The sequence below is a fragment of the Phalacrocorax aristotelis genome, chromosome 3 (genome assembly GCF_949628215.1).
Source record: "Phalacrocorax aristotelis chromosome 3, bGulAri2.1, whole genome shotgun sequence".
In the NCBI taxonomy this organism is placed as follows: domain Eukaryota; kingdom Metazoa; phylum Chordata; class Aves; order Suliformes; family Phalacrocoracidae; genus Phalacrocorax; species Phalacrocorax aristotelis.
The window spans coordinates 56,964,965-56,977,049 of NC_134278.1; the positions used below are offsets into that span (position 1 = coordinate 56,964,965).

General features: G+C 40.4%; 1 protein-coding gene across 1 annotated transcript; it reads left to right on the top strand.

Moving 5' to 3' along the window:
• Positions 1–635: 635 nt before the first annotated feature.
• Positions 636–9,968, top strand: GJA1 (gap junction protein alpha 1). Its single transcript, XM_075087537.1, has 2 exons — positions 636–873; positions 6,884–9,968. Exon 2 carries the CDS (start codon positions 6,900–6,902, stop codon positions 8,043–8,045), a length of 1,146 nt encoding a protein of 381 aa, XP_074943638.1. The 5' UTR covers positions 636–873; positions 6,884–6,899; the 3' UTR covers positions 8,046–9,968.
• Positions 9,969–12,085: the final 2,117 nt, after the last annotated feature.

Here is a 12,085-nt window from a genome sequence, read left to right on the forward strand (position 1 = left end):
CCCATGGGATGAACACACACACACACAAACACACACACAAATAATAATAAAAAAATGTGTGATGGATATCTCCTGTAGAAACAAACACACTGCTCCTGGTGTGTACTTTAATGTGTGCACGTAAAGGAAATAGACCTCAGTAAACAAAGCTGTGTTCAGGACAAAAAGTAGAGAGGGCTTGAGAGGGCTTCCTCTCCTGTGAAGTGGCAAGGAGGGGATGGAGACAGCACCTGTGCGGTCCAGCCCCAGCATCCAGGAGGTTGATGCTGGTTACCCATTAATCCATTTCACACACTTTTCCCTGTCCCTGTAGCGAAACTCCTAGTGCACACCAGAGAGCTAAGTTGTTTCATCTGTCCAGGGCAAGCCTAGATCTGGATGAAGTGCCACCCAGGTGCCCTCAGTGACCGGGGGAGGGGAGGGGGTGGGGGTGGGGTGCGGGGCTGCTGCTGACTGCCCTTGTATTTGTTTTGTTACATCAGCAAGAGTGGACTTTCATGCCTTCGCTCTCTCCTTTTCCCCGGGCTGGTTTTTGCTGTGCCTTCAGTTCTTTCCCTCCTCCCCCACCTTCCTCCTCTCCATTTGCAGAGCGCCCCTCCTCCTGGGCTACTACCCCTCCTTTTCCCCTCCTCTTTCACAGTCGGAGGCTTGAAAACTTGTTAAAAGCTCTCCCAGTGTTCCAACTTAGAAAAAACTTTTACGAGGTATCAGCACTTTTCTTTCATTAGTGGGGAAGGAAGGATGAAAAATACAAACCAGCAGTAGACTTTTAAAGTTTAAATAGACAGGTCTGAGTGCCTGAACGTGCTCTTCCATTTTTCTTTAACCCTCCAAAGAAGTATTCTGATCCCGTTTCACTGCTGATCAGCAAGGGTAAGTTGAAAGTTTTCCTTTTTTCATCTTTTTGTGTATCACTTTTTCTGAAAACACTTTTTTTTTTTTCACCCTAAGACTTTTGTGTTGTTGCGCTGGTGGTTGAACTTGTTTAAAAATACACATCTGTAAAAGCGTAAGTTCTCTTAAAGTGCCAAGTTCAAACTTGCAGGAATTCTTTGCTTTCTTTGGTCGTATTTCTATACATTTCTTCAGATATTACACTTTTACAACTTTTAACCTTGTTTCACTGAGAGAGAAACTGCGGTGAGGTTGTAACTGCTGGGCTAAGTTGCGGACTTGTTGCTAGTGTTTGGGTGAAATCGCTCCTCTGTGTATTGGTCTCGGACTAAATCGGCTCCTTTAAAGAAAAAAACGAGATGCGCTTTAGTCTCCTCTCTTGTAGCGAAATTGCATCAGAAGTTAGTAACAGGGAGACCTTGTCCCCAGTGCGTCCCCCTTCTGCCCCACACGTTTTCCTTCCATATGGAAACGCTGACTGATGGCTCATGGCTTGTGCAGAGCAAGGTTCTTAATTAGGTGCTTTGTTAAAAGCTGCAGCTACTAAAGTGGTGACTTTCACGTGGTCTTCCTGATAAGTCTTCCCTTTTTCTCTTAAAATACATGTGATAAAATCCAGGCGTGGGTTATGGATTTTTAACCTGGTTTGTATATAGTTACTCTGTTTTAGCAACCTCGGTGAGGGATTTTAGAGAAGGAATGTGAGATATCATGATATGCCTTACCACGTTGGCAATGTCTGTGAAAGTCTTGGGTAGATATAAATGAAAGTTGACTAGGAAGAACTGTGCAAGAATATCCACAATATGTGTCATAATCCCACTATGACACATTCCCTTTATGTTACCTTGAAGGCTTAAATACCAAAACGCAGAGGAAAAAAAATGCTTGAGCAGCATCTCTTGGAGAACTAAAAAGCTTTTTACGTTGTAAAGCTCGGAGTGATTCCTTATAGCAATTGTTGCCTGCTGCTTGCCAGTGGTTACAGAGCAACACGAGGAGGCAGGGAAAAAAGCCTTCAGCTGAAAGACAGACGAAGCACAGAGCCTATCTTATCGAGTAACGCGTTCTCCTCCTAAACAAGAATATTGTGTGCTTATGTGTGTCCTCACGTTTTGCCTTGAGATAACCAGTGAGCCTCGTGAAGTTGCATATTTTGTCTGAGGAGTTCCTTTTGACTTTTGTGTGTGAGATTTATGACGAAAAGCCCTGGTAATGGGGGCAAAAACAGGCTACGGACACCTTGTGCCCGACTTCTAAGTGTGTGTGCGTGCGCGCACAGGGAGCAAGTTGGAGGACTTGCGTGGAGCTTTCCTCTTGCCATTTTTAACATCTGGACAGCACACTACACTGCAGAATTGAAGCGTCTAGTCTTTGGGATGTTTACTGAAGTGTTTCCTTCAGAAACTTCAAAGCCAAACACTGGCACTCACCCATGATACCTAACGAGTATACAAATGGGAGAAGGGTGAGCAGCAGGCTGGGTTCAGGAGAGGAAAGAGAAGGACACAAGGGATTTGATTTGCAACATAAATCTGAATGCTTGTACACTCAGGAGTACAAACAGATTCAACACTGTAAAGTTATCTCAGCTCTCATATTATGCAAGCTCAAAAGATTAATTTTATTTGTCTCTGAAACGAATGTTGGTTTAGGCCAAGGATTCCTCTGGGCATGAGGAAGGTTAGATGGAATTAAGCAACATATCTGTTTCATCAGATACGTTGCTGTCTTTCCCCTGTCTCCGGTATCTCCTCCCCATGTTCCCCAATGAATTTATCTCATGTGGAGGCATCTGGTCTGTTGTTTATGCCACACGTATGTTTTAGAAACACAGATTTCAAAACCTGTAAGCAGGAGGATCAGAAGGCCCAAGGTCCCCTCAGGGAGTTCAGCGTTTCTTCTCTTGATTCCGAAGTGAGTCAGGAAGGGAATGAATCTGGGCTGTAACACAGAGCGTACACCTGACTTGTAGTAGGGAAAGTCTAAGAAAGTGCTTACGGTTGCTTTTGCAGCTATGCTTTAGAATTAAATCAGGTGGAGAGGGTATAACATGGGAGAGGCAAAGGCTGTGGGGTGGATCCACTAGTTGTGGACTACCAGCAATACTAGCACTCAACGAAAAAACACACAGTTGTGACACTTTAAATTCTAGTTACTGCAGTCATTTAGTGTGTAATCTTTGTCCAGTGGATGAAATGAACTGAAGCTCATCTGTAGACCTACAAATGAACTACGCCTTCCCAGGGGAATGTCTGGAAGACATTCAGTGGTTTTTGTAAGATTTCAGAAAACTAGCCTTCCCTATTCCAACCTATCCAAACCCCATCAGTTGTACATCTCGGCTGCTTTCTCTGCGATGCTGGTTGCTTTTGGGAAATACTCAAACTGGTGGTTGTTAAAGGTCCAGAATCTTCTCTTTTGTTGGCTATTTTATGTGTGTGTGAGCACACATAAAAAGGTAGGAAAGCTTGGAAAACCAAAACTTTGGCCTGTTTCCCAACTGCTTCAGCTGCACAGTCCCATTTTAGATCCCACTCTAACCCTTACTGCTCTTCTGTCCACTAGCATGTGACCTTCTAACACTCTAGTCAGACCCAGGCATATTACCACAGCACTGAGTTTGCATTATTCTTCCTGGAAAATATGAACCAGATGACATGATGAATGCTGTCCATAAAAAATACTTCTAGAATTTCTTAATTGTGGCTTACAAATCAAATTTCTTATGTATGTGGTCATCTAAAACCCATGCAGATGAATACTGCCCTATCTCCTGCTGCTCTATGGCTTTTTTTGCCTATCTTTACCCACACACAGTAGGACCTGGAAGAAATCCATCTTTTAAAGAGTTTAGTAGGCCGGCATTAGTTTGTAATGTAATAATCAGTAAGACCTTATGAAACACACATATACATCATCAGTTGTACTGTTAAATTCCTGAATTACTGAAATTGTATCAGTCGATGAGGTCAACCTGTGTCATTTAGTGGACTCATTTCAGGTGCTTGGAAGTGTTAAAATAAGTTTAAGTCCAGAATGCTGAAGAACTATTTTTAAAGACTATCTGCCATCCATTTCAAACTCTTTATGAAGCTAGAATACTTAACTCTTTGATACAAAGCCTCTTTTTATACCTAGTAAACAGATACTGTAATCAGTTCATTAAAATGGTCTTTCAGTGCCCTGAAAGTAAGCAAGTTAGATCCGATGAATGAATTTTCTCTACGACAAAACAAAGTGCTATGTTTCATAAAGCAATAGAATCCACTTAAGCAAAGGAATAATATATTTGTGCCACCACAAGGTTATCTGATTAACAGTACAATGTTTTGAATTGATGTGGTTTTTTTTATCACTGGCAAAGGCTAGCGTGTAACTGATCTCTTAAAAAAAAAAAGTTGCTTTTCAAAACTATGTATGAGTAATTCAAGCATGGAATGTTTCCTCCTGGAGTTTATATTGCCAGGGGACATAAATGAAATTTAGCAATTTTGCACGCAGAAGCAAATTAAAAAATAGGCAGTAAATTCTCAAAATATTGCAGGTGTGGGATTAAGTAGGTCAAAACTGAAGTAAATCATGGTGCATTAGTGAACCAGAGTGGAGTGTAATTAAAAAACAAACAACACATAACTGCCTAGAAATAACACGTCTTCTGTTTTCTTAATCAAACTTTCAATCTGAAATAACATTTAGACAGTAAAGAAATACGTTGAGTCTGAGGAAAGTCCGTTAATGCAGTAGTTTCGAATCATCGGGAAGCTGACTAATTAAACCAAGAAGCTTGAAAAAGGCTTCTTCTGTCCACTTCCACTGCTAGGACATGGAGCAAATAGCTTGCCTTTAAAATAAACTTAATGTGTTGTATAGTTACAGGCTGTTCTCTGTTTAACAATCCCAGCCTGAGGAGGAGCGTGGTCACATTTCATTCTAGCCTTTCCAGAGACCTCCGCGCTTATGCGCCCTACTCCTCCTCTGCCACCCGAGCCTATAAAGACAAACTAGTCTTTCCTGAGAAGGACGAAAGCTGCGGGTGGCTGAAGGGATGTGTCAGAGATAAACACACTGTGTACCCCTCCCAGTGTAGGCTTACAGATTTAAAACTCTGAGGCAGGCCTGGTCCTTTGATGGGGCTTCATTCATGTGAAGAACTAATTACATGAGGAAGGGTCTGCACACCACAGTAGGTAAACTTCAGAGCAAGCTGACTAAGTGGAGTGAGGAAATGGCCCTGGGATATTTTTCAGGGGTTCAAAGATAATTGACATCTCAGAGCTATTGGAGCGAGTACTTTAAACACTTCTCTCCCATTACTCTTTCAGACTCTTTCCGATGGCAGGAACGGTGTGTTTTTATTTGGCATCTATTGTTATGATTGAGTTTGCCAGACTTATAATCTTGCGGCCAGACTTATAATCTTGTGTTTCCAGTGACTCACTGCTTCTTGAAAGAAAATCTCCTTGGTGCTAAAATTTCCCATTTTATGAATTATCCAAAAAGGGCTTTTTCTATAAATGACCTTCACTAGGAAATATATCCATGATTCGGTGGGGAGGAAATCATTTGACCATTATCAAAACTATTAATACCAGGAAGGGATTACTCAGCATGCACGGAACAATTATCTATACCCAGCAGCATCTACTTTAAAAGGGAAACTTTGTGATTATTTTTCCTTTTAAGTGCCCAATTTCACATCCTTGTTCACGTGGGGCACATTGAAATATAAGTTTTTGTGCAGATGAGATTACCATTCTCCAGTTGATAGAAATCCTAGAGTGAACTTTGTTCTTCCTAGGAATCTAGAACGTCAAGTAAACCATTTCATTTCTTTTATGTCACCCTGTGTATTTCCAGTGATCCCTAAGGAGCTGCTTGTGTCCCAGAAATGCGCACTTTAAAACTCAGAGAGACAATTTAAACCTGCAGTGTTCAGCACTTGGAATGCAGAATGCAGCCAGGAGTTGCCTTAAAAACAGAAAGAGCTCATTTACCTTTTTTTTTTTTTTTCCCTTGCTAAATCTTTTTTCCTTTCAAAACAAAGTGAAGGATTTTAAATACAAAAAGATACAAATACAAAGCTGAAACTACAATAAATTAAGCAAACCACAGATAAACAGGAAACCAGTTACTCCAATACGGTAACATGAGCTCAGCTGTGCTTCATGTATTTACTGTTTTTGGTTCCTTCATAAAAGTATAGGTAACGAACACTAACTTTGATTTTTGTGCTGCAAATACTAATGTATAAACTTTATTTAGATAGCATGTTTTTTCTGAAGCTGGGTATAGTATAAACTTGGCATCATTAGGAACTATACTCCTAAATGTATTACACACAATGTAGTGGTATTCAAGAGCTCAATTTAATGTTGCTGTAGGAAAAATAGCACACATTTTGCAATGATAAAATGTTAGGTATCTGACCCTAACGTTAACTTAGTGTAGCCTTTTGTATTTGGATTATACTATGGTTTGCTTTCTTATTCTCTTAAAGGGTGAACATAAAAATTACCACGAATGATCCACACTGAAAGAGAGAAATCTTTCATTTATTCCTAGCATATTCAGGCCGTGCCACTATGTACTTCGACACCCTGCTTCAGTGGTGTGTCACAGCTGTGTTCTACCTGAGGCAGGTATAGCTTATTGAACTGAGGCTGCCACCAAGAAAGCTGAGCCAACCAGAGTGGCAACTGAGGGTTGTCATCAACTTCTTGAAAACTGGAGTGAAATTAGAAACCTATTTTTTCATTGTGCTCTGAGACATTATATGTTACTTTCTGTTTTCAGTATCCCTGTCATCCCACTCCACCTCCAGAGTAACTAAAACTCTGGTGTCTCTTCACATCATGTAAAACACATGAATTAAAACAAGGCAGACATCACTGCTCTCTATTAGCATTGACCTGTGAGTCAGTGTATCAAAGATATTAAAGCTCTGTCTTAACCATCACTATTTTTTTTTCTTTGTGTCCTTCTTTAGCCAGCATCCTGTGAAGATGGGTGATTGGAGTGCCTTGGGAAAACTTCTTGACAAGGTTCAAGCCTATTCTACTGCAGGAGGGAAAGTGTGGCTGTCTGTCCTCTTTATCTTCCGAATCTTGCTACTGGGAACAGCAGTTGAATCTGCTTGGGGAGATGAACAGTCTGCTTTCCGGTGCAACACTCAGCAGCCTGGTTGCGAGAACGTCTGCTATGACAAATCCTTCCCCATCTCCCATGTACGCTTCTGGGTTCTGCAGATCATATTTGTGTCTGTACCTACCCTTTTGTACTTGGCACACGTGTTCTACGTAATGAGGAAAGAAGAGAAGCTGAACAAAAGAGAAGAAGAGCTCAAGGTTGTCCAAAATGATGGTGTGAATGTGGATATGCACCTCAAGCAAATAGAAATTAAGAAATTCAAGTATGGAATCGAAGAGCATGGCAAAGTGAAGATGCGTGGGGGTCTGCTCCGTACTTACATCATCAGCATCCTGTTTAAATCTGTCTTCGAGGTGGCTTTCTTGCTGATACAGTGGTACATTTATGGGTTTAGCCTGAATGCCATCTACACCTGTGAGCGCGATCCATGCCCACACAGAGTGGACTGCTTCCTCTCCCGTCCAACTGAGAAAACCATCTTCATCCTCTTCATGCTGGTTGTGTCCTTGGTGTCTCTTGCCTTGAACATCATCGAGCTTTTCTATGTGTTCTTCAAGGGCGTCAAGGATCGTGTGAAAGGGAAAACCGACCCCTACTCCCACAGCAGTGCCATGAGCCCTTCCAAGGACTGTGGTTCCCCCAAATATGCTTATTACAATGGCTGCTCCTCACCGACCGCCCCCTTGTCTCCCATGTCTCCCCCAGGGTACAAGCTCGTTACCGGAGACAGGAACAATTCCTCCTGTCGTAACTACAATAAGCAAGCTAGTGAGCAAAACTGGGCCAACTACAGCGCGGAGCAGAACAGAATGGGGCAGGCTGGCAGCACCATCTCCAACTCGCACGCCCAGCCCTTCGACTTCACTGATGAACACCAGAACACTAAAAAACTGGCATCGGGACACGAGCTGCAACCCCTCACCATTGTGGACCAGAGGCCTCCCAGCAGAGCCAGCAGCCGAGCTAGCAGCAGGCCTCGACCTGATGACCTGGAGATCTAAGCTTCTAGCTGCAGTACTTGCTCAACTATGAAACAACGTGCATTGGAAGATGCAGTCAGTGCTGATCTTGTTCCAGTGGAGGTGGTACTTAACAGTCTCAAGCAGGAGATTTTAACAATCATAAAAACAAACAAGCGAACAAACTTTTAAAATACTTGCTGGTTTTTGGGGGGGATGTGGGGTTGGTGTGGGGTGGTACAGTACACATTGGTATTTAATGTAGCTGGTTTAAAGAATTTAAATACTAAAAAAAAACAAGAAAAAAAGGAAAAAGATAGGTAGTCAGTACTAAGGTAGGGGGTTGTTTTTCTAGAAAGGCTGTAAATATCTGAGTGTGTGTGTGTGTGTGTGTGTACTATTGTGTTTGTTTCTAAAGAATCTTCTGTAATACTAAAACCCAATAATAACTGAACTCACATTTGTCAGGGTGAAGTGCTGCCCGAAGATGAAAACATTTTTCCTATTCATCAAGCAAAAAAGTCCAGGCTTGCCTCTGATCATTTCCCTGTCAAGAACATTCCATTCTTAGAAAGTGCACTTTGAAGGTAAACTTTCCTATGTGGTCCTCCAGGTTGTCGAAAGGCTCCTATGAGGACAATCTACAGCCTTTGAATCATTCAACTCAAATTTCAGACATGGCCCACCAAGAAATACTTTGGTCACCTGCTTTTCCAGCCCTTCACACATGTAGATTTTGTGATGTGCGTAAATGGGATGGCTCCACACTCGTAGAACTGGCAACTACACTGTCTTGCCCACAGCAATATTCATGTCCTGCTGCTCATGTAGAGTCTAATTAGCATCATATTAAACCCAATTTGCTGCCACTTGCAGATTTAAGCATTAAGACAGGCAAGCAACTGCCTTTAGTGAGTTTTATCACACCTTTATGTGTTTTAAGGGTGCACGTATGTGTGTGGATGTAGAGGTAAAGGTATACACAAAACACCCTCAGAAGCGTACATTGAGAAATAAGTGCACACAGATTACTCGCAGTTGACACTCATAGATATTGTGAAGACGTGGGCCACTATGGTGTTTACATTCTCTGATTCCTTCAATGCAAGTGAAGCACATGTCATTATATTTTTTTAATTCTATAGAATATTTTCCATGTATCCTAAATGGATGCTTTTTTAAAAATAAAAAATAAAAAGGGCCTGATCCTGGATGTCTTGCTCTGGAAAAATCTCTCTTTTAAGTCAGTGGGAGTTTTGCCTGAACGAATGCTTACAGGATTAAGCCCAAGATGTAGCGAACCATGTTCTTGCTGGCATGAATGATTTTCTTTTGTAGAAGTTAGGGGTGGAAAAGACCCATTAGGTCATCTAGCCAATCTCCCTGATAGGTAATAATGATGCTTGAATGATAGAAGATGTAGTACTGTAAGCAAGCTTTAGTCTTTTATGTGAGAAACTTAGAAGAAATGCTTTGTGCTGGATTAATAATAAAATATGCCTACATGACTTTTGCAGTAACTGGTATTTTTCTTGTTCTAAATATTCACATTTACTGAACTGTAATGTCCACTCTGAGTTTGACAGTTAGGTCTTTCTAGATGGCTCTAGCAACTTTAGTGTTTACAGTTAGATTTTGTTTGAAACGCAAGTGAAGTTGAAAGGATTTTTAAAGAGTACAATTCTAGCTAATTTATTTGAAATGTATGCTAAAGAAATCTACCAGTTTCTTCAAATGGATAGCCTTTTAGCTGAACACAGATTGACCAAGGAAATACATAGCTTGGTTTCATTTTGCAGCAACACAGATAAATTTGTTTCATTTAATTCATTATATTAATTTGTTTGACATTCCATGTTAAACTACTGTTGTGTTCAACTTCATTGCATGTATGCAACCATAGTCCATTGGATCATGTTGTCTGGAGAACATTAGTCAATAAAGTTTTAATTTAGTATAAATATATTTTCTAATTGTCTTTTACTGGTTTATATGTCCATATATCTTTTGTTTTGGTCTTACAATCCAAACTCCTTCTTTCCCTCTTCATTTTTCCCCAGTCACTCTACATTTCAGCAGTATTCTTGATTTAATCCATCTGGATTTACTTTGAACTGAAATTTCACCGGACTAGATTCAGATACCATCACGACACCGGAAAAACAAGCATTTTTTGTGCCACTCCTGGAACAAAGTCGTACTCGGGATGAACTACTGTAATTCAGATCTTGCCATGAGTCTTAGAAAATATATATTTATTTGCTAACTGATGTAAAAAAGATAGTAGTAAGAAACTACCACATAACTTTTTCAAGCAGTTTTTATATAAGGCCTAGATTCAATATTATGAAATCATTGCCTCTAGTTTACATTTCCCCTGACAGTTTCAATTTCTGTAATGAAATCCTCATTCCTTCAGAGTCAATGGGAGAAGGGTACTGATTTTGATAAGGCTAGGATTTCACACGCTGTCTAGTGCTTCACACTTTAGGTCCCTATCACTAATGAAGACACACAGTGCTTGATGTTCCAGCATTGGACTCTAAAGGAAAGATGGTTCAACTCCTCTTATTTGAAAAATCAAAGTATAATGGTCATGCAGGTATCATACAGCTTTCCACTTCAAATTTCCTTGTTATTTTAAGTCCAAATTCTTCCCCCTACTATTAGTAAAGAAGGGGAAGAATAATCAGAACAGTGGTAGTGGATTAACAGCTCTGAGAGATACTATGCAAGCACCAGCACAAGGAATGACTCTTTGAAGTATTCCTTAAATAATGAGTCCTATTTAAGCTGTCTTGCCCTAGTTCATCTGTACAAAGGGAAGGGCATTCCAGGTATTTTGAGAGGATCATGCACTTGGAAAGATGGACACAGAAACACCCAGAGAAGAGCTAATCTATCTTCTAGACAGGCTGGTTGTCAAATAGGTCCCAAGTTAAGGATTCAGTTCCTTGGGGCATCTTGAACAACTGATAAAAATTAATGCTTCAGTTCTAAGGCGCTCTCAGTGATTTTTTGGTAATAATACATGTGCATGCATGTGTAGGGTAAATTTCTCCCACCTAGATTTATTTCTGTGGAGTGTATTTATTACACACTTAAAAGTCATCACAGTGACATAATTTTGTGTGCCATTCATACAATTCTTTATATGCTTTCTCTCAGTGCATCTCTGCAGTAGCAGTTGCATTGTCTGCAGCTGACAAAAAATAACATGATGCAATGCTAGTGCATATTTCTCAATCTCTGTAGAAGGATATGTTAGATATTGAATTCAAACTGGAAAATATGTTGTAAAAATACACATCTCTGAAGGTAACTAAAACAAAAGAAGGGTTGCAAACAAAACAGCAAGAAAACACAAATTCAAAACCTGTCAAGTCTTTAAAATTTGTGTTGATGTTTTGTGTAGAAGTATTTTTAAAAAGGCAAATTCATCCCAACACGCCCACCCTGCCCCAGTAATTTGAAACATTTGTAAAGAGTAGAGTTAGAAGGACAAGTTACAGACAGCCTAAAATCTATATGCAGATCATGTAATTTCAAGATGTTTTAAATATAGTCAGCACATACTGAAGGTTATTTCCTAATTTAGAAATTAAATTTCTATGTTGAAAGTGGAAACTAGAGTAATAGTTTGAGACCTGTAAGAAACTTTGAGAGTGTACCTGTCACACCCCCTGAAATCAGTAATTTTTAAACGATGTACTCGTCTCACCGTTCCAGAACCACAGCTGTCTGCAGTGCTGCTGTGCTACTCAGCATTACTGGCTTGACTGCACATTACCACCGTACTGGCATTGCCCTTGGAATTTCTCTGCAGCTCGGTATCACTTCAAGAAAAAAAAAAAAGTAGTGATGTAAGGGGTAGAGTTTTGCAACTCAGGTCTGGGTGTCCATTGAAATCTGAATTTACCTTGACTGGTTAATGTGGAGTTCTGGGTATGTTAGATGAAAACCTCCTCCAGTTTTGGTGCCAGCTGTTTCTGTCCCACAGGGTCCCTACTACTTTTAATTCTCCTTGTATTTTCTCCATTAATTCCTCCATCCACTGCTCCATTTTCCAGAATTTAAACAAA

Bases quoted from the DNA above. Each gene is read 5' to 3' on its own strand.
- GJA1 (XM_075087537.1), top strand. From the start codon at position 6,900: ATGGGTGATTGGAGTGCCTTGGGAAAACTTCTTGACAAGGTTCAAGCC.